The sequence below is a fragment of the Sinocyclocheilus grahami genome, unplaced genomic scaffold (assembly GCF_001515645.1).
Source record: "Sinocyclocheilus grahami isolate Dianchi unplaced genomic scaffold, SAMN03320097.WGS_v1.1 scaffold569.1, whole genome shotgun sequence".
Classification (NCBI taxonomy): Eukaryota; Metazoa; Chordata; class Actinopteri; order Cypriniformes; family Cyprinidae; genus Sinocyclocheilus; species Sinocyclocheilus grahami.
Genome location: NW_015505748.1, coordinates 190953 through 214248, shown reverse-complemented (window position 1 = coordinate 214248; position 23296 = coordinate 190953). Strand labels below are relative to the sequence as shown.

Below are 23296 nucleotides of genomic sequence, written 5' to 3'. Positions count from 1 at the left end.
CAGGCGTGCATTAAGAGCTGAAACAGCAGAAGAACCTAAGAGGGTGACCGGGACACAAGAGTGGAAATTACTGGGAAATATTAAAGGGTTTGGGTACTCAAAAATAAAAAAAATAGTTATCTTTAGTATGTTTAATTATCTGACTGACTTTGTTCTGTGGAACTCAAAAGCAGATGTTTACCAGAATGTCCATGCTGCTCTTTTCCAAACAATGAATGAATTCATATAGTCTAGGGGTACGATTCTCGCTTCGGGTGTGAGAGGTCCTGGGTTCAAATCCCGGACGAGCCCCCAACTGTTTCGACTCTGTCAAGGAGAAGGCCGCAACATAAATTGAAATCAACAATCAAAGATCCTTTATACATTTATTTACAGAACCACGAGGGAAAACACAACTTCAGGGGTTCTGTAAATAAATGTATAAAGGATCTTTGATTGTTGATTTCAGTTTATGTTGCAGCCTTACCCTAGACAGGGTCGTAACAGGTGACTATAGGGTCTTCACACATACAGTCTTAACTGGTGAATTAATAGTATATTACTGTTAAGAGATCATGTGTGAACAGGACCTTTTCAAAAAATACCGGTAAAAGTGTTCTGCCAATTTACCAGTATGAAAAGTTGTAACGTTACCGGGAAATTACCGGTGATGTTCTCTGTGTGAATGCAGAACGAGATTACCGGTATCAACACGTACAAGTTCAGAACTCCCTGACGTAAGATGTCTACACTGGGCCAATCATAACATTCTGATGCAGATGACGCATTTACGCCACGCTGTTTACGGAAGTAAAAAAATAATAATTCTAAAGTCATCTAATATGACGTCTCTGGGCCAAAAGCAGCTGCATAAATGTGAACGTTTGACACAAAAATGAAAATATTAACAAAAACACTGATGTATGAATGGTGCTTTACCAGTAAAAAGACTAAATGCCGTTGCCTGTGTGAACAGTGCATTTTTGCATTTACCGGTAAAGTCGTTCTGGTAATTTTACAGCAATTTACTGGTACTGCTGTCTGAAAAGGGCTTATAAAGCAAGATTATCATATGACTTCAAAAGTTACTTTTAAACCTCCTAAAAATATTCAATTCTATTATCAATTTTACTATCACTATCAGCACTATGGGATGAGAACTAAAGTAGAATTGAATTGATCTGACACTATTGTCTTCTGTAGAGCGGCTGTACTGCAGATTTTGAATTTGTCTTGTATTGGATGAATTTTAAATATTTTTTGTTATTTTCCTGTTCATTACTGTTTAACAACGTCGTTTGCACTGCGCTCTTGCGTTACTTGATCTTTTTATTTTGGTGCGTCATTCTGTGGAGTTACTTAGTATAGGAAATTATGATCCGCACTCACGAGAACAATCTTCTTTTTTCTTTTATTTTACATTCATTACTGATGGGAAAAGACACAAACGTTTCGGCTTTTCAGTAATGAATGTAAAATAAAAGAAAAAAGAAGATTGTTCTCGTGAGTGCGGATCATAATTTCCTATACTAAGTAACTCCACAGAATGACGCACCAAAATAAAAAGATCAAGTAACGCAAGAGCGCAGTGCAAACGACGTTGTTAAACAGTAATGAACAGGAAAATAACAAAAAAGATTTAAAATTCATCCAATACAAGACAAATTCAAAATCTGCAGTACAGCCGCTCTACAGAAGACAATAGTGTCAGATCAATTCAATTCTACTTTAGTTCTCATCCCATAGTGCTGATAGTGATAGTAAAATTGATAATAGAATTGAATATTTTTAGGAGGTTTAAAAGTAACTTTTGAAGTCAAACGTTCACATTTATGCAGCTGCTTTTGGCCCAGAGACGTCATATTAGATGACTTTAGAATTATTATTTTTTGACTTCCGTAAACAGCGTGGCGTAAATGCGTCATCTGCATCAGAATGTTATGATTGGCCCAGTGTAGACATCTTACGTCAGGGAGTTCTGAACTTGTACGTGTTGATACCGGTAATCTCGTTCTGCATTCACACAGAGAACATCACCGGTAATTTCCCGGTAACGTTACAACTTTTCATACTGGTAAATTGGCAGAACACTTTTACCGGTATTTTTTGAAAAGGTCCTGTTCACACATGATCTCTTAACAGTAATATACTATTAATTCACCAGTTAAGACTGTATGTGTGAAGACCCTATAGTCACCTGTTACGACCCTGTCTAGGGTAAGGCTGCAACATAAACTGAAATCAACAATCAAAGATCCTTTATACATTTATTTACAGAACCACGAGGGAAAACACAACTTCAGGGGTTCTGTAAATAAATGTATAAAGGATCTTTGATTGTTGATTTCAATTTATGTTGCGGCCTTCTCCTTGACAGAGTCGAAACAGTTGGGGGCTCGTCCGGGATTTGAACCCAGGACCTCTCACACCCGAAGCGAGAATCGTACCCCTAGACTATATGAATTCATTCATTGTTTGGAAAAGAGCAGCATGGACATTCTGGTAAACATCTGCTTTTGAGTTCCACAGAACAAAGTCAGTCAGATAATTAAACATAATAAAGATAACTATTTTTTTTATTTTTGAGTACCCAAACCCTTTAATATTTCCCAGTAATTTCCACTCTTGTGTCCCGGTCACCCTCTTAGGTTCTTCTGCTGTTTCAGCTCTTAATGCACGCCTGTGCGTGGCTTAGGTGCTCTGCTATAGAACAGCATGTTCAATTCATGAAGGCAGTGTATAGTGTGAGGTTTGGAGTTCACGTAAGGCCATGGCAGGGTAAAACCTCATATCTTATTCCATCAGCTCTCAGCAATATCTGACTCACTCTTAATGTTATATGTCAGTGTTTATCTGCTAGCTGCCTGAACTCTATCAGCCTGTCTTCAATGCTGCGAGCGGCTGAATCATTACTGTTTCAGACACTAAACCCATCCTCACGCCCTGTTGACAGGTTAACCGTTCGCTGTAATCCAATTAGATCTTTTTTTGATTGTCACTTCATAAAATATTCCATTAAAACACAGCCTGCCTGTATACTGATCTAGCATCCATGCTTCCTATTTTTCTCTCTCCACACTGATCAGTGGCTAATATGAATTTGTAATAGAAAATTAAATTTGGTTATTTCATCAAGGTCAGTGGAGGGAGTGAAAGGAACAAGGATTTGGCGGTTTAAACACATTTACGTTCTAGTAAGCCATGCCTCTTGTACTGTAGGCTGTAAATGAGTTATAAAGCATAAACGCAATCGCTCACTTCTCAGTGGCCTTGCTTCTGGAAGGATTTTTCACATTGATTTTCTCTAAAAAGATTTATAAAATTCTTAAAACAAGACTTTAAGCCATTAACCAAACAGCTCTGCATTTCTAGAAAAGTCACTTTGATTTGCAAAAAAAAAAAATCTGCAAAATACTCAAATTAATTATTCATGAAGCATGTAGTAATGATAATAGTAATACACTTATAAATAGTTTTTTATTGATTAGAAATATTAAAATACTGCTTTACGTTTTTTTCTTGTAGTTGATATATGTAAATTCGATGTTTAAAGTTTTCCCCATTTATTTTCATTGCATTTTTTTACATTTATCATTTTCTGTTTATTCTCTTCTTGCCATTTTTATGTTTGTGTTACTTTATCCTCAGTGTTGTAAGATTTTATCGAATTTTATTATGTATGTACAGTATATGCAAAAAAGTTTGTTTTTAAATTTATTGCAAAACAGTCACATGTGTACAGAAACAGAAAGTCGCTGACAAACTTGTTTACATTGTAATGCTTGATTTTAGCGAGCAGTTTCTGCTGAGCTCCTTTGCCTCAGTTTGGCTTTTTCATACTAACATTGACTTCTCTGATAAACAAGTGTCTCTGTTAAACACATTCTGCATTACGCCTTTATCAGATGTTTAAATAATCGCTAACAATCTCAGAGCTCATGGTTGGTCTCTCTAAAAGGTTTATTTTTATTAAGAAAGTGAATGAGATTTTGACATCCAGCTCTCTGTTGTGCTCTTTGTGTTGATTTATTCTCTCTTTCTCATTGGTGTTTAAGTGCAACTAACATACATTCTGTTCCATTTACATTTATATTGCTGATGTGTGATCCATCAGGTCAAAAGTATTCAAGATGCCATTCGAGACAAAAAGAAGAGGTTTAACTTCATGGGCGAGGATGTGAACCTGGTCCCGTCGGTGGGCATCTTTATCACCATGAACCCAGGCTACGCCGGCAGGACTGAGTTGCCAGAAAACCTCAAGGCTCTCTTCAGGTGCGCTGCGGATTTGCATTTAATTCGGTGCCGTTTGCTTTTAAAGGGGAATTCTGCGTTTAAATATCGACATCTGCATCCTGGTTATAAGGAGATTGGATGCACCTGTGCTTCTTTATAACACAGATTTAAAACAATTTTTTGCAGTTCAAACAATAAAAAAAACTTTTTTTCCCATTAGATCTGTTTTCCTCTGTAGAGTCAGCATTCACAAACACATTTTAATTTGACCGCCTATAGTTTATTTGTGGCTGCATACTCATGAATATAATACATATTCATAAACATCAAGCTCGCAAACACAGATGAGCTGCATCCTCCAGCCAGGTGTTGTGCTCCATCAGATGAACACTTACAACTAATGCAGATTATGTTAATTACCATAAATGTTTTTCTGAAATGATATCTTTTTATTATATTATATTATATTATTATTATTCGAGTTAGTTGACATATAACTTCTAAAGTGGACTATCAAAAAGAAGTGTGAGCAACAAATGTTTTAGTGCTGGAATAAGCTGTGTGTAAATACATGTCTATGGTCGGTTACTGTATAACAGACTGTATGTAAGTGTGATAGGCCTGATCTGCATGTATGCTGCAGTTGATTCAGTCATGATGTTGTTTTGTTGTGTTTCTGCAGGCCGTGTGCAATGGTGGTACCAGATTTCGAGCTCATCTGTGAGATCATGCTGGTGGCCGAGGGTTTCCTCGAGGCTCGACTTCTGGCCAGAAAGTTCATCACTCTTTATCAGCTGTGCAAGGAGCTGCTCTCCAAACAGGTTTAGACGTCTCACACTATCACTCCAATTAAGTTAGCAGCTGTGTCACATAAAAGCTTCGACTCGTTAAGCCAGAGCAGTTTTCTCAGCCATTTGTTTATCTGTCATTGGGATTTTATTTGATTGCGATGTTATGAGACTCCCAATTGCTTTCTAATAAAAATGTTGTCAATCCCGCTATCACACTGCTGTTACTCTATAAATAGTTTTTATGTACATCTGCTACAGACTGTGAAAGTGAAAAATCAAAGACTTTATAATTAATTGATTCTAAGTCTCTCTCATTGTCGCTTTCTTCTCGTTTTTTGTCAAAAAATGTTTTTCTCAGGATCACTATTACTGGGAACATGCTAATTCATGTTAACAATGTGCTAAAACGTGTTAAAAACATGCTAATTCATGCTAGCCGTGTGCTAAACATGTTAGAAACATTGTATAATTGTGTTAAAACATGCTAGCAACATGCTGAAAATGCTAAACATTTTAGAAACACGCTTTCACAGTGCTAAACTTGCTAAAAATGCTAGCAACATGCTAATTCATGTTAGCCATGTATTGAACATGTTAGAAACATGCTAGCATAGTGTTAAACATACTAGCGACACGTTAAAAATGATAAACATGTCAGAAACATGCTAGCATAGTGTTAACATGCTAGATGCATGTTAAAATGATAAAATGCAGCATGCTAAGGGTTAGCCATGTCTGAAAACATACTAGCATATGCCAAATAATGATGAGATGCAGCTATGCGAGCAAAATGTAAAAACATGCTAGAAACATGTTAAACACGCTATCAACATATTAATTCATGTTAGCAATGTTCTAAAAGATGTTTGCCATGTGGTAAAACATGGTAGAAACATGCGAGCAACATGTTAAAAGATATTTCCAGAGTGCTAATGTTAAACATGCTATCAACATGTTAATTCATGTTAGCAATGTGCTAAAAGATGTTTGCCATGTGGTAAAACATGGTAGAAACATGCGAGCAACATGTTAAAAGATATTTCCAGAGTGCTAATGTTAAACATGCTATCAACATGTTAATTCATGTTAGCAATGTGCTAAAAGATGTTTGCCATGTGGTAAAACATGGTAGAAACATGCGAGCAACACGTTAAAAGATGTTTCCAGAGTGCTAAAATAGGCAACCAATATTATAAGTTATTACATGTTAGCACTGTGATAAATCATGCTAGCAATGCTACAACATGACAACAATGCGTTAAATCATGTTAGCAAATTGGTAAAACATGTTATAAGATGCTAGCGATATGCTAAAACATACAAGAAACATGCTAGCAATGTGCTAAAATATGTTATTTTATTGACTATCTCTATCTTCTCTGAGTAAAACCTTCAAACTTAAACCTTTTTGAAGTTATTTTAAACTTTCAGTCCCGGCTTTGTCAAGCCAACATCAAAGTTTGTTATCAAACGTTCCTCATCTAGTTATTAGTCAGTGTGTAACAGCGTTTCCGCTGCAGTAGCTGATTCCACTTTGTTATTCTGTGATTCCACTCAGTGGTTCTATGATTAGACTTAGTGATTCTCATTGTGTTCTCCCGTGTCGTCCTGTTTCAGGATCACTATGACTGGGGCCTGCGGGCCATTAAGTCAGTGCTGGTTGTGGCCGGGTCGCTGAAGAGAGGAGATCCGGGCAGAGCGGAGGATCAGGTGCTGATGAGAGCGCTGAGAGACTTTAACGTCCCTAAGATCGTGACTGACGACATGCCTGTGTTCATGGGCCTGATCGGGGACCTGTTCCCAGCGCTTGACGTGCCCCGCAAACGGGACATGGACTTTGAGAAATTCGTCAAGCAGTCCGTGCTGGATCTCAAGCTGCAGGCTGAGGACAACTTTGTGCTGAAGGTGATCTACATACTGATATACTGATCTATCTGTATATTTATTTTGGAAAACTTTTACTTCACTATATTGCATAATATCTTTTTCTCCACTTCATTTCATAAAACTATATCGTTCCTCCTTATTTCAAACTCAAGAATTCGCCGCTCCCTCTGAGATGCAAGAAAAATGTCTGATTCATGAACTAACTGATTCTTTCTAATGAACCTGCGGAATCGGTTAGTAAATCACACTGAAAGATTAATTCGCAAATCAGACTGATCCAATTGCAGCTGTTCTTGAATAAACAACTCACAGATTCAATGATCTAGTCAAAAGTGAGCGCAGTTGATGGCATGAAAAGTTATTAATGCCGAATTTTAGAATTGATTATTATAAATGAAATCTAGTGTGTTTGCACTATTTTTCACCACTAATTTTGTTTTTCCTACTTTTTAAAATACTGTATGGTATATTTTTTCAAATACTTCATCCACCACTGATTTTATGCTACATTTTTACTCAAAATTCATCCTAAATAAATAAATAAAAAATAAAATGTAAATTATTTACTATCCATTGACAAAATGTCAGTAGAATTTGGAATCGACAAAAGAGTATTAATCAACCAAGTGGACATTAATCAACAAAGTGTTTGGCCATTTTGAAATTATCAACATCGTTTGACAGTCATGACAAACGATGTCGATAATTAAAAAAATGGTCAAACTTTGGACAGCCAATGACTTAATATAGTGATTAATCAGCTAAGTGTTGCTACAGGAGTTGTGTAAGGTGTTTTGAAAGCAAGCGTCATCTCTCGCTCCAGGCTTTCTGTCCTCATCGAGGAGCGAGAAATGAAGAAGCCGATCAGAACGCTTTGAGCACTGATGGGAAATTGCTGTCGTTTCAGTCCGCTCTCATATTCCATTCCAGACAGCCTGTCAGTTTGTGCATTTTTTGGCAAAGATCTTACTCTGGTCCCTTTTGAAACTAGTATCGTTTGAGGAGAAACAAAACAACGATTTCAAAATTTACGTCTGCGGACTAGTAATCACTATTGACTTCACGTCAGTTCGTGATTGACAGACAGCCTCGAGGTTCATCAGGACTCAAAGAATCATCTACTGAACCAGTGCAGTCCTAATCGATGCCACTCTAGCATTTATTCTTCTTCGGGTTGCACATTGTCTTCCTTTTAGAGCCATAAACCTGCTGTTGTGTTTCAAGCAAATAGACATTAGTGTCAAAGCAGTCTGGAAGTGGATATATTGGACAAATCAAAGATAGCAGGAATTACAGTGTAATAGCGCCTCAGGTGCCGGAGCACAGCTCTAATTCTGAGCATTAGGATGAGCTCTGGATATCAGCCGCTGCGCTCAGCAGAGCCAGGGGAAATAAGTGCAATCTCACACAGGTCAAAGAGCCACAGAAACAACATAACAGCACTCCATCAGTAGAGGTTGACGCTCCACCGCGTGTTTAACCCCTCCACAGTGAGAGGAGAGACGCGGGTCAGCGTGCTGCGGCCCGTCTGACCGTCCGTGCTCTGATTGGCTGGAGGGCAGGTGCAAGAGGAGGAAGAGGTGCGTTCTTAAACCACATCTCTGATAGACATCAGATCAAAGCAGCAATCAGCAAACCCTCAGAGATGCCAAAGCAGCGCTGAAGAGCCCGACGGGGAGCTGCATCAATGCCATTGATTGAACATGCCATCAGATCCAAGAGGAAAATCTTGCGCTTCTGCTGCGCTTAGCTCTCAGAGGGAAGCGGCTCACTGTAAAGATGTTTATCATACTCATAATGCTCCAGCAATCATCTAATTGTGGTGTATCAACTGCGGTAAAGCTACAGTTGTAATGTGTCATTATGAAACGCTCTGTAGTATGTCTGTCAGAGTTTTAGAATAGAATTCATGTTTTTATCATCTGAAACATCTTATGACTTGTATTCTAAATCGAATAATATAATACCGTTAGAAATCAAGCATGCGTAATGTAATTTACCATAGAAATATGATGTTTATTTTTTGTTTGTATAACTGTTACAGCGCCCTTTATAGCACAATCTATATAAAAGTTGACATGTTTTTTAGAACCATATGCTGCATATGCTCACCTAGTTTCATGAAGTTTTGGGTTTTAGTTTAGGAATTATAGGCTTTTGGGTATATTTGGCCATGTCCATTTTTTAATGACCCTGTTATACGGTATCTAACCAAAGTGTAAAGTTCAAAAATGTTTTTGATAATTATTGACCTAGAGAGTCTAGAGTCTAGAGAATTGTGCCTCAGTGTTTTTTGTTTTGTTTTTTGAGGTTGAGCAGAAAACCTAGGAGTAGTTCACAAAAGTAGGTTTATCCCATAATCTCAAATACTTAACAAACAATTCGATTGACTGATGTAAAGGTGTTCAGAATGAGACGATCTATCATATGATATGAATACCATGTGTATGTGTACAAAGTTGCGAAATATTCAGTCGTTTACACGCTTGAAAAATGTGATATCGTCCCACAGTGGCTGATTTCTTTCAAATTTTCTTGAAAGTTTCGCTCTGTTTGGCCTCTCTGTTAACCCCAAGATAATAGGTGCTCGAAATTCATTGGCTGAGGCCGACCACATTTTTTGAGATACACAAACGTGCTCATAGACAGCCGTTGCACTTTGGACACAGACACTGTATGTGAACTGTCATTCCGTTGAAAAGTTATAGCTGTTTTAGGAAAAGTGGCCCCGCCTCTTTTGAACATTTTGGTGTTCATTTGCGTAGGTTCCTCTGCGTGTTCCTCTGGTTCCTTTTGGTGTTCCTAAGTTTTGTTTTGTTTTGTTTTATAATAATTCTCTGCAGATAATTTTTCTGCAATGGTTTGGTTCCGATCGGGTGAAAAACCTAGAACTAGTTTGCAAAAGTGTTTTTCAAAAACTCCAAAATAGCCAAAAATGTTCGTCTTGATGATATAAGACACTTGAGTCTATGACAAGCGCTTTAGGAGTTACAGTATGAACGATTTTGTACTTTAGATCCCTGTAGCGCCCCCGTTAGGCCAATCCAGGCAAGACTTGGTGACTTTGTGGACCGACTGTAATCTTTGAACATTTTAACAATTACAATAGGATGTCAGGGCTACGTGCTTGTACCCCTAATTATTTCATACATTTTTATCTAATATCACCTTGAGTATGATTCACTAAATACAGTATAACTGACTCATTAGCGAATCACACTGCTCAGACTGCTCCTTATGTGTTCGATTTGCTAAGAAGAGCAAACCTTATTAATTTGTGCTGTATATTCAGTTCTGTCTGGTGATGCTAGTGGTGCAGACACTACAAACTTTGCCTTTAAACACATCAAATGTTTGAATTGTAATGTTTCCCTAGTAGTATTCAGTCTTCACTGTAGGAAACAGAGAACTGTTTCGCATGTGCATTATTAAAACAATACCACAGTGACAGACTGACCGCTCCTGCGGTACTGCAGATGCACCCGGCCCGTTCCCAAAACTGAACTCACACACAGCTTCACTGTCTGCCTGTTTGCCAGAGGTGCCATTAAACAGCACAGGGAAGAGACTTCTCGAACTTTTTGTTGGTTTTGTTTTGGAATGTTTGGCGTGAAGTCACAGCGGTGCTAAAAACCACTAGATACTTTGACAGGCCGGATCTGCTGAAACTGCTTTTAGCCAGCCCTGCTAGTTTGTCTCTCCTGTGAGCGCTTTATAGCAGAAACACTGAAACGGTCGTGTTCTGAGTGTGATGTGTGTCTGTGTCTCAGGTGGTCCAGCTGGAGGAGCTGCTGGCTGTCCGTCACTCCGTGTTTGTGGTGGGAAACGCCGGCACCGGCAAATCCCAGGTCCTCAAGTCTCTCCACAAGACGTATCAGAATATGAAGCGAAGGGCCATGTGGGCCGACCTCAACCCCAAAGCAGTCACAAACGACGAGCTGTTCGGCATTATAAACCCAGCCACGCGCGAGTGGAAGGACGGTGAGGGCCGCTGCCATTTCCAGTGCTTCCATCACAGCCCAATGCCAGACTCAACACGTGTGCTTTTCCCCCGCAGGCCTGTTTTCTAATATTATGCGTGAGCTGGCCAACATCAGTCACACTGGGCCCAAGTGGATTGTCCTGGATGGTGATATCGATCCGATGTGGATTGAGTCGCTGAACACAGTAATGGATGATAACAAGGTAAAGCCGAGACAGCCAGAACTCCAGCTCAATATCAGCTTTCGCACGCAGCATTCAGATATCTTTATGAAAGAGAGCGCATGAAACCAGCCTCACCTTTATGTGACCTTTCGCTGAGATGACAGCCTCACCTTTATGTGACCTTTCGCTGAGATGACACGTGTGTGTGTGTATGTGTATGTGTGTGTGTGTGTGTGTGTGTGTGTGTGTGTGTGTGTGTGTGTGTGTCTAGGTGCTGACTTTAGCCAGTAATGAGAGGATTCCTCTGAACCCGAGCATGAGGCTGGTGTTTGAGATCAGTCACCTCCGCACCGCCACTCCAGCCACCGTCTCCAGAGCCGGTTAGTGCTCACACTAACTAACTAACAGTAATGATGCTGCTGATGTTACAGGGTGTTAAAACACTGCTTTCCCAATAATGAGATTTTTTTTTTTTGTTAATCTAGCTTTTTTATTTGTATTTTTATTTTAAACATCTCTGTTTGATGTAATATAGTGTTGCGTGGGTACTAATCAGACACAGTCATCTAAAAATCCACCCTCATATGCCATATGGAGCATTAGGAATCAGATGAAATTTAATAAAATGAGTCACAGATTCTTGCATGTCTTGCATGCTTTATTATTTTTTGTAGTGATGCAATGTACAAAATAATATAAGAATATACATATTTTTTAACATTAATGTTTTAGTTATTATTATTGATTAATACATTTTATTTTTTTGAATATTTTAATTTATTAAAAATACCTGTATTATAAATATAAAATGTAGTTTTAGTTAATTATGATCATTTTTATGTTTGTTTGTTTTTGTGGTATTAAGTGTACAGGGTTAAAATTCAGTGTAATATGTTCAAATGCTTATTTATATTTAAAAAAAATGTCATTTATTATCATTATTGTTATAATTTTTTTTTGCAGATACTTTAATCCAAAGCAATTTAAATTGTATTTAAGATGGACATTTTATTTTAGATTTCAGCTCTTGCTTTCTCTGGGAATCGAACTCATGACCTTGGTATTGCTAGCACCATTCTCTACTATTTGATCTACAGGATATTTTTGTACTGTAATCGACGTCTGAGCGTAGTTATAGCTAAAATGTAGTAATGCACAGTTTATTGAAGCAAACTACTTTTAAAAGGGTACCTTGACTTTGCGGTCAAACAATCACCTCAATTTGAAGCTACAAATTAAAGACTAAAATTTTGTTAAAAACTACAAACTTCCACAACACTTCCTAGTCTGCATCACACTGAGCCAATAAATAACGCCCTGAATGAGATCCAGAACTTTTAATCTCATTATTTTACTGCTGTGTCTCCAAACAGGTATTTTGTACATCAACCCTGCGGATTTAGGCTGGAATCCTCCTGTGTCCAGCTGGATTGACGGGAGGGAAGTCCAGTCAGAGAAAGCCAATCTGACCATTCTGTTTGACAAGTACCTCCCATCATGCCTCGACACGCTCAGGTCAAGGTAGAGTCGTGAATGATTCTTGTCGTGACCATATCCGTCCAGTTAAAAATCACGTGCCATTTCTGAATTCTGATCGTAAACACTTGGCTCGTTAATATTAATTATAGCTCCCATAACAGAGAGTTCTAAGATTAAGCAATGTCAGCATGAACAAATTAATATTCATGAGCTTTCGACGTGCTTCATGCAGCCTTTACTAGTCTTATTTTAGTATCACTGAGATGCTGTTACAGTTTTTATTCATTTTTATTATTTTAGTACATCAAGTTAAACTAAATGTAAACTATATGAATGATGTTGCCAACTAGCTCAAATAAATACTTTTTAAGGTTTTGTTTATTTATTTTATTTCAAGCAACAAAAATGTTCTTTTTATGGATTTAGTTCAAACTATAATAACTCTTCATATAATTTTCATGTAAACCAAACCCAAATTAACATGACCAGAGAGGAAAACATTACAATGACAAACATGCCAGACCATTTCCAATCAGCAGCACAAACAAAAACCAGTCTACGTCAGTCTGGCTCAGTTTACTCTACAGTCACGTTACAGCCGCAGAAAAACAGTGAAGAAATGTTCTCTAACAACATCATTCAGACGATATTGACCTGCTGGTGCGCGATTTTGTCCTCTCTTTACAGTACGACACCGCCAAACTCTTCAGTCAGTATTTATTCACTGAAGTCAGTTTTAATTTGACTTTGAAGAACTCTTTCTGTCTTTGTGAGGGTGAATAAATTTAAGTTTCAGAAAATGCAGCTAGAGCCAAATGTGTATTTTGAAATGTAAATCAGGTGTCTGTGTGTGTTTGTGCTGCTTTCTGTCCTGCTCCAGATTTAAGAAGATCATCCCGGTTCCTGAGCAGAGTATGGTCCAGATGCTCTGCTTCCTCCTGGAATGTCTCCTGATCCCAGAACACACCCCTCCAGACAGCCATAAGGATCTCTACGAGCTCTATTTTGTCTTCGCAGCCATCTGGGCCTTCGGAGGAACCATGTTCCAGGATCAGGTGGATCTGATGTGACTAAACTACCGACTGAGCCTTAAAGTCACACACACAAACAGCTGTGTATTCTCATTTCCACATGATTTCATCATGAATAATGGCTGTTTTTGTAATGCGTGTGTGTGTGTTTCGCTGCAGCTGGTGGATTACAGGGTGGAGTTCAGTAAGTGGTGGGTGACAGAGTTCAAAACCGTCAAGTTTCCGGCTCAAGGAACTGTATTCGATTACTACATCGATCCTGAAAGCAAAAAATTTGAGCCCTGGTCAAAAATGATTCCCAAATTTGTGATGGATCCTGACATCCCTCTTCAGGTGGGTACTGATGTGTTTGTGTTTGTAGTTCTACAAAGTGTTTATTAACCAAGGACAGCAGTCTGACAACACTTGCACTGTAAATAATACAATGCTGACTATACTACATGTGCAGCTATGACGTCTACATAGTCCTCACATGAAAGCAGTGTTACTTCAGTCTTTTTTTTTTCAATAAAACTGGACAAAATGGTAAACGGTGACCATAAAAATGCTAAAGTAATAATGGTTAACTAATAAAGTTTAATAAAGCAAAATAGAACGATGATGATAAATAAAACATACAAATACTAGAATCATAAAATTCCAAGATACTATATAAAAGCCAGACAAAATAGTTGGATTACCAGTGTTATTTTATGTGTACACTCACTGGCCACTTTATTAGGTACACCTTGCTAGTACCGGGTTGGACCCCCTTTTGCCTTCAGAACTGCCTTAATTCTTCGTGGCATAGATTCAACAAGGTGTTGGAAACATTCCTCAGAGATTTTGGTCCATATTGACATGATAGCATCACGCAATTATTTGAGTTACTGTTGCCTTTCTATCATCTCGAACCAGTCTGCCCATTCTCCTCTGACCTCGTGAAAATCCCAGTAGATCAGCAGTTTTTGAAATACTCAGACCAGCCCGTCTGGCACCAACAACCATTCCACGTTCAAAGTCCCTTAAATCCCCTTTCTTCCCCATTCTGATGCTCGGTTTGAACTTCAGCAAGTCTGTTTCCTCATGTCATTTCCAATATATATATACGTATATTTATATTTGAAATAAATAGAAATGAAAATTAAATATATATTATTTAATTCATTCATTCATTTATTTTCATTTTAAATTTATTTTATTTTCAATTCCAGCTGGCATATATTTTGTTCCAGATTAATAGGGCTGTCCCTGACTAAAAATTTTTCTGGTCGACTAGTAGTCAATCATTTTAAGCATTAGTCGACTGATCGCACATTTATTAATAAACCATTTAAATCATAATACCGAGACTTTAATTGCCTTCATAGCCTAATAAGCACTCAAGCACATGCATAAAATTTGCCACAGCGCACCGACAGAAGTAATGATTATGAATGTGTCAGGGAAAAACAGTAAGGAGGCTGCATTAACATTTTAATAATTCATTGATAAACTAGTGCTTTTTTGTTTTCGGTTTAAGAGATGACATAATCTGAGAATATGAATCTATTAATCGTAATCTATAGATATATTTTTCTGTGTCTGTAAGGCAAAGATATACACTGAGTATCGCGCTCAAGTTCACAGAGACTGAGACGGCAGAAAGCGCATCCTGTTTCATTATTTTACAAAAGCACAATGTTTTGTTGTTATTGTGAGTGCACACAAATAAACGTAGGGTCTTTACAGATTTGAAAGATGTATTATTCTTATCTGTATGACCAAATATGTGTATTTTAATGGGCAAGTGAGCACTCCGGCGCCTCCATCTGTCCTGCAGTGAATGCTACTGTTCAGCTTCCACACTCCACACAGACACTTCAATAGCGGACATTTCTCTAGGTTAACATTAGATTGAGCGGCCATGTAAAATTGCTAATACTTACATATTTCAGTTGATAAGCTATATTTGAGGTAGATGAATGATCGAGCGTTTGGATGTTCAAGATGTATTACCATAGACTAGCTCTTAACGATTTGTCCGTCACGGATTGCTTGACTTCGCATGTGGATTTTTTTTTTCCTCCGATTTAGGCTCAATCCCAATTCTATTTTATACCCCTTCCCCTTCCCCTACCCATCCGCCTACCCCTTCCCCTTGTCCCTTGAAACAGAGTGTCAAGGGGTAGGGGTGAAAATATTCCCCTAAGAATTGGGACACCACTACTATGCTGTCACACGTCATCATAAGTCGTCTAGCTCCTACAATACACACACCTATGCTGGTGTGCTGGTGTGGATCAGACTTTTATTAATAACAGTGTAAATACTGAATCGCTACATTATATTTTCCAGCAACGAGAGGATAAAATCGCTGTTTTTTTTAAGTAAACCCACTCTAAAAAGAGAAACGCACAGACACGCATACACGCAACTTTCATTTCTCTCTCTCTCTCTCTCTCTCTCTCTCTCTCGAATTGGCAAAAATGAAAAGAAAAGGGTTTAGCGATTTCTAATTATTGGGGGGACTAGCCATCAATGTCTACGGTGGTTATCGCCCTGATCAGACATGAAAATATGTTGTGGCACTCTCGTGCAGTCTATAATGATATGACGTTAGTTAGCAAATATTATCTTTGAGTAACATGACTGTAAATATGAACTCACAATTGAATGTAACATAAAACAAATGATTACTTTTCGTTAAAATCTTTATTAATGCCAAAAATGCTTACATTTATGTGTCTTTTTGTTCGCTCGGCATGTTGCCCCTGAAGCCGGTTTACGCTGAGATAATTCATACCCCTTCGTTTGAAGTGTGGTCCCGAAAAATCTTCATTTGAAGGGCTGTCTGGCCCTTCCCCTACCCCTACCCCTCCAACCAAAAGAGAATTGAGACACCAACAGAAAGGGGAAGGGCTAAGGGGTAGAATTGGGATTGGGCCTTAGTGACTAATAATATTTTGGTCGACCAAGCCTCTTCTGGTAACTAACGGTTAGTCGACTATTAGGGGGAGCCCTACAGATTAACAAGCGCTTTTTTAATGGTTTCGGTTTTAGTTTCTAATTAGGTTTTTAAGTAGATGTAATTATCCATCATTCCATACCATATTTTTATTCATCTTTTAATATATTGAATGAATTATTTATGCGTATTTATTTATTAGTCTCAATTTGTCTACTGTCTGGGATGTTTTTTGTCTTGTGATGCACTGTTATCTTATGCAGAAAAAGATGCTGTACACATGACGCTCCTTAGAATTTGGCAACATCAAGTGATCTTGAATCTGGCTCACAATGCTGCATACACAAGCAGCTCATGATGGCCATCACATCAGTGGTCATCTCTGAAAGTTGTTGAGTTATGAAGGTCATTGAGTTTGTGTCCTGCAGGCCTGCCTGGTCCACACCACAGAGACCATCCGTGTGCGCTACTTCATGGACAGTCTGTTGGAGAGGAGGCGTCCGGTCATGCTGGTGGGCAACGCCGGCACCGGAAAATCTGTTCTGGTGGGAGACAAACTGGGTTCTTTAGACCCGGAGAAATACGCCATCAAAAACGTACCCTTCAACTATTACACCACATCAGCCATGTTACAGGGTGTGTGTGTGGTTTTTTTTCTTCAGAAAAATTATGTCTCTGCTTTCTTTCATTAGACCCTGAACGCAGAAGTGCAACTTCAAGCCCTTTTGACAGTGACAGATTCTTGTGATCTAAAGCAAACACCCATGCCACATTCCTCCCAGCATCAGCTGTTTTTGTCCTGTTGTCCTCCGCTGTCTTTGCAATCTGTTGGTTTGATATTTATCACTCTGCAGCATGTTTAGCCATGTGTCCGTTCACTCACACGCATTACAATCATAATCACATACTATAGCCTTAGTTTATTAATACATATGCTTTAGTATAATTAAAGACTAGGGTGCACAATAAGGCCTGGAATTGTAAAAAAATAATAATAATAAATAAATAAACTTTCTGCAGCATGTTTAGCCATGTGTCCGTTCACTCACACGCATTACAATCATAATCACATACTATAGTCTTAGTTTATTAATACATATGCTTTACTATAACTAAAGACTAGGGTGCAAAATAAGGCCTGGAATTGTAAAAAAAATACAAAAATAAACTTTATTTTCATTATTATTTTTATTATGTAAAAATATGATATAATTTATATTACATAGTAATAATTTTTATAGCTGTTTCATTTTTTTATTTTATATGAACTTTGCGATCTTTATTGTACTTCGTTTTGATGTTTATATGGTGATTGCTAGAAAAAATACAAAATATTTTATGTATATATATATTTTTATATATATATATATATATATATATATATATATATATATAAGCATTTAAATGGGTATCGTGGGTAACTGGGTTGCAAGTTGTAAAGTTACAAATTAAGTTTTAACTCAGTAGGAGCTAGTTAGTTTTAAATAAATAACATGATTGACTACAGTTTGTGTTCAAAATTAGAAAAATACAATGTTTTTTTTTTTTTCTTTTCTGATCATGCTGTAGAAGGGTTCCAATCTTATTTCTCGGGAGTCAGTTAAAAGATGTTACATTTGAAATATTACTAAAATGAATGTAATTAAAGCAAACAAAGTTAAAATAGCTTTTGCACACTGAGCTGAATATCATTTCAACAGATTGTTAAAAATATGAGTTGTCAAAAACAGTTTTAATGTGCTGATACAGACATTAAATGATAATATTGTTAGATAGTACTTTATAATAACAAAACAGTAGCTGATTCAGAAGCACCAGATTGTCATAGCAAAATCTGAATTATTTTTGTTCAACCCCTTGTATTAAAGCTTAAAGTCTGCACTTTAATTTCATTTTAATTCTATTCTGGTGGCATACAGAGCTGAAATTCAGAAAATTGTGTCAGTGTCCAAATATACAGTATATGGACCTAACTGTGTACTGGTTGAGATGGTCCGCTTGCAGGGCCGTCCCTGCAGGCGTTGTGTCTGCTGTTGGTTTGCAGAGTCTCTGGTGTGTCTGTTAGACCTGAGATGAGCTGAAGTCAGTGCATCTGTGGGCCACAGTGGCTTTAGCGCAGACGCGCCGTGAATACAGAGCGTGTTTGTGTGTGGCTGACGAACGCCGTGTCCTCTCAGGTACGACAGGAGCAAGCTGCAGCTGAAGGAGATTCACAATGTGCAGTACGTGTCCTGCATGAACCCGACGGCTGGCAGCTTCACCATCAACCCTCGCCTGCAGGTACTGATATCAGAGAGATTCTACAGCACAGCCTGTCTGACACAGAGCTCGCTGTCACTTCATAAATACACACACGTGTTTGTTTCGCTATTACTTCCATTGATTTTCTATCAGGTGAATGATATTTTCTATCACCTAACCCCACCCATAAACTTACCCATCACAGAAACATATGCAAAATAAAGCAATAAGCCTCAAGAAGCAGTGGTTTACAGTAAATTTATAACTCCGCTTCGCGTCATGCCTAACAACGCCCCTTAGCTGTTATAAATTCACTGTAAACTACGGCTTCACGGGGCTTATTGCTTTTATAAAACGGTTATTCCATATACGTAGTAAGGTTTCACAGAATAAAACAGTAAATAAAGTGTAATGATATTAATAAAAAACAGTATTCTTCCACCAAACAATGTAGTTCCTCAGAAACAATTGTGGTTCCAACAAAGTGGTAGCTGAGCAACACACAGAAGTAAACAAAGGTGTATGTTTGTAGTGTAATTTACAACAGCTTCGAACGTGGCTCAACCAATCAGAATCAAGGACCGGAACTATCCGGTTTATAACACTAGATTTACATAAAACATGTTTTGGCTGATTTATATACCTTTAGTAGTAGGAACCAGTAAAATGTACTCACTAGTGGGTTGTCAGAGTATTTTACAATATACTGTAAGGGTGATGATAAACGGGGCAACTTTTTGAGCAATGTTGCTTGGGCATTTTCCCACTGAGAATGGGAAACAAATTTCTATGGATACTTTAGCTCAGTTGTGGGCCCTGTGTCTCACCTAGTTGCCTATTGACGGCAACATTGCTCAAAAAGTTGCCCCGTGTATCATCAGCCTAAGTGAGAACATTTGGTCCTCACAAGTCACACATATACACACTGCTGTTTAGAAGTTAATTAAAAAACTATACTGTTAGATTTACATGATAGGAGTCATAAGAAATTTACACTACTGATCAGATGTTTGGACGATTTTTTTATATATATATGTTTATTCAGCAATGTTACATTATATTTATTAAAAACAAAAAAAAATTATATTACAAATAAATGTTGTTCTTTTTAGACTTGCCACGATATACGGTGCTGACGGTGATACCGGTGTTAAGCCGCAACACCGGTTACGTCACTTGCCCACCGCGGCACCGGCCCCCACCGTCGTTTTGATTTTATATAGTAATAAAAATCATTTAGTTCAGTAAAAGAATAGACACTACAATTAAAAACTGAACACGGCTGCTCAATGCAGCGTGCCGAACGACAGTCGCATCACAGATCAGATTTCATTTCTCCAGTGAGTCGAGCTGACTGACAAGAAGAGTGAGGTGAGACAGACAAGACGATCGCGGATGATTTCGTTTCGAAACGAGATGCAATGTCCTACGTTGAACAAATGTTCTACGTTTCTTATTTATTTGGTTATATATTATACATGTTTACTTAGCCTATTTCCAGTTTTGTATTCCTATTTAAACTTCATGTAAGTTATTTTTTATTTTATATTAGGCATAGCCTGCCCTATAGCATGGTGTATTTTTATTTGTTTTGTTATTAAAAAATTCAATGTTTTATACATAGGCTAAAGTCAGTTTGACGTTGTATTTTGTTGTTGCATTCAAGCAATTGACGCCGAATTGCCGCTAATTCGAAAAGCTATTTAAAGTTATTTAAAAGCGAGGAAAAGAGAGAAAATTCAAACGAACTAAAAACGAACAATTGCTTTACGCCGAATTGCCGCTATTTGAAAGTGAAAGTAAAATGCGCACTCGGTACGCCGCTTTTACAAGCTATTTAAAAGCTAAGGAAAGCGAGGAAAAGAGGGAACGCCTCCTCGCCCTCGCCCCCACGGTGATACCGGTATTACCGGTGCTGTCACACGTCAATTAACCGGTGGGAAAATTTCCTCACCGTCACAACCCTAGTTCTTTTGAACTTTCAGTTTATCAAAGAATCCTGAAAAATAAAATGTATCACGGTTTCCACAAAAATATTCAGCAGTAGAACTGTTTTCAACACTGATAATCAGAAATGTTTGTTGAGCAGCAAATAAGCATATTAGAATGATTTCTGAAGGATCATGTGACACTGAAGACTGGAAAATTCAGCTTTGATCACAGGAATAAATTACATTTTACAGTATATTCAGAAAATAGCTATTTTAAACTGTAATAATATTTTGCAGTATTACTGTATTTTTATTTAAATACATGCAGCCTTGGTGAATATAAAAGACTTCTGTTCAGTACAGTTCACCCAAAGTTGAAATTTTTGTCATCATCATCCAAACTTGCATGAGTGTTTTCTGCTGAACACATATTTTGAAGAATGTTGGGAATCAAACATGATACACAACGTATAATTGTATGTTGTAGATGTATGATATAATATGAGCTGTTGAAACGGAAGCGTGTGGTTTAATGTGAAGCTGTTGAACGATTGGTTTATTTCAGAGGCATTTCTCGGTGTTTGCGCTCTCGTTTCCCGGTGTGGACGCTCTGAACACCATCTACTGCAGCATCTTGAGTCAGCATCTGCGCGGCGAGGGATTCCCAGCCGTTCTGCAGAAGAGCTGCTCTCAGCTGGTTCAGCTGGCCCTGGCCTTCCATCAGCGCGTCACCGCAACCTTCCTGCCCACCGCCATCAAGTTCCACTACATCTTCAACCTGCGTGACCTCTCCAACATATTCCAGGTACTCCGATCACACTCCAGCAGACTCCAGTTGTGATCTTTCAGTGATAAACCATTAATCCTGGCAATCAGTGTGAGGAAATGACTTACCTGCTGTTCCGTCTCGCTCTTTTCAGCTGGAGAAAGTTTTATGATCTGGTCTGTGTCTATAATTAATTCCCCCATAGATTTTTTTAAATGTGCACATTCTGACAAAGGCATAAATTGACTTTTAATTAATGCATACAATTGATTTTTTTCTTCTAACTAGCAGACGCACTTGTGGTCACATTTAAATCCACTCCATTCTCAACCTAATTAAGGAAGTCAACATCATTATCCAGATGCATAAACAGTTCAGTCCGTCCACCTTTTAAGTGCGGCTCTGCTGTCCCAGTTCTTGTTATTGTGCTGGATTAGACAAACGGCTTTACTGAGCCCCGTTTCCTCGCTTTAGCGATGATGAAAGCTGGAAAAGAAGAGAATAGCCTCTGAAGCTCCACTCATTGTTGTGGGTGCAGTCGGAGTAATGAAGCGAAATGAGAGCGGGAGAAAGGAGCAGATGAGACGCAGCTGAAGGAACATTTGAAGTGCGGCCCTTAGTTCTGCCTTACTAATTCAGCTCACAGCTCAGCTGCCGGAGAACAGAGGCACACCACTGCCTCGTACAGCGGATCTCACGACACGTTCCCTCTGAGCTTTCCATAAGGCTTCGTCTGCAGCTCTATCTTGACTGCATGTTCGGTGTTTCTGTTGAATCGAGACAGCGGCGATTGCTGGTTATTTCTCGGACCTCTTTAATTGGTTGGCGATACAGAGCATTTAAAGTCTCCTGTTACACCGAGAGGGCCCCAAAGGCGCAATCTTATCCAATTTGCTTTTGTGAACTCGTTTAAAAAAAATTAAAAGGCAGCCTGTTCGCCCCACAGCCAAGAAATAGTTTCCCATTTTAAAAAAGTTTGGTGGAAAACGTTTTTTTTTTAGATGCTGCCGGTAGGTACTTTATTTCAGCGTGGTGATTGACGTGAAGTCATTAATTTATAGCCCGGGTGTGAGGAAATGCTCGGATAATTAGGCTCCGTTGAGGACTGGATGGGAAGCACTGCCGTATGTCATCAGAATGGAGTTCCTGAGGCGCTGTCCGGCCGTGACTGGACCTGTATCTCACTGAGCAGCGATGGGCCATCGGTTTGATTTATTTGTTTTCAAAGGAGGCTCATCGCTGTGGAAATGGCATCTGAAGAGCCGCGTATGTGACTGAGATTCACTGCAGTGCAGGAGTGCAGAATAATGAACTGCAGCAGCAGCAGGTTCAGCTTTATGGAGCATTTACAGCTTTAGAATTTAATCAATTCATCTGAATTGGGGTGTTTTGGGTAGTTTCCCTCTCTGCCTTTTTTATTATTAAATTAACTTTTATTTTTGTTCTATGTCTTGTTGGCAACTTTGTCTGAAACATTGTTTATTTATTTTTTACTTTTAAAAGCCTACTATGTATGGATTTTCATACTCTTATCCCAGGCTTTTAGTCATAAAAACTGTTAAAACAAAGAGTGATTAACAATAATAAGTCTATATATAAAAATTAGTAAGTACATATGAATAAAATAATACATTTAAGACAAACAAACAATTTCTATAGTACATATTCACAGTATATTTTGTGAAATATTTTTATATCAGTCTTTACAAAAATTACAACAGGAAACCATTTGTGTATATTATTTTTACATTTTCATATTTGCACTGTAACCACAGAGTGTGATGAAATGCACTGTCTAATTTTACATGTGGAAATGTGGTTCAGAAAAAAAAAAGATTGAGAATGTGCAAAGTTTGTTTTAAGGTCGTTTATATTCTGAGATTTGT

The 23296-nt window shown here is 38.1% G+C and overlaps 1 protein-coding gene across 1 annotated transcript in view; it reads left to right on the top strand.

Moving 5' to 3' along the window:
- Positions 1-23296, top strand: part of dnah9 (dynein, axonemal, heavy chain 9) — a 103198-nt gene that overhangs the window by 34092 nt on the left and 45810 nt on the right. The window contains 13 exon segments of the mRNA XM_016239573.1: positions 4094-4251; positions 4895-5033; positions 6621-6908; positions 10661-10871; positions 10948-11075; positions 11308-11416; positions 12410-12557; positions 13396-13570; positions 13706-13879; positions 16901-17108; positions 18477-18528; positions 18650-18752; positions 21210-21449. Coding sequence (XP_016095059.1) covers positions 4094-4251; positions 4895-5033; positions 6621-6908; positions 10661-10871; positions 10948-11075; positions 11308-11416; positions 12410-12557; positions 13396-13570; positions 13706-13879; positions 16901-17108; positions 18477-18528; positions 18650-18752; positions 21210-21449 — 2133 coding nt within the window.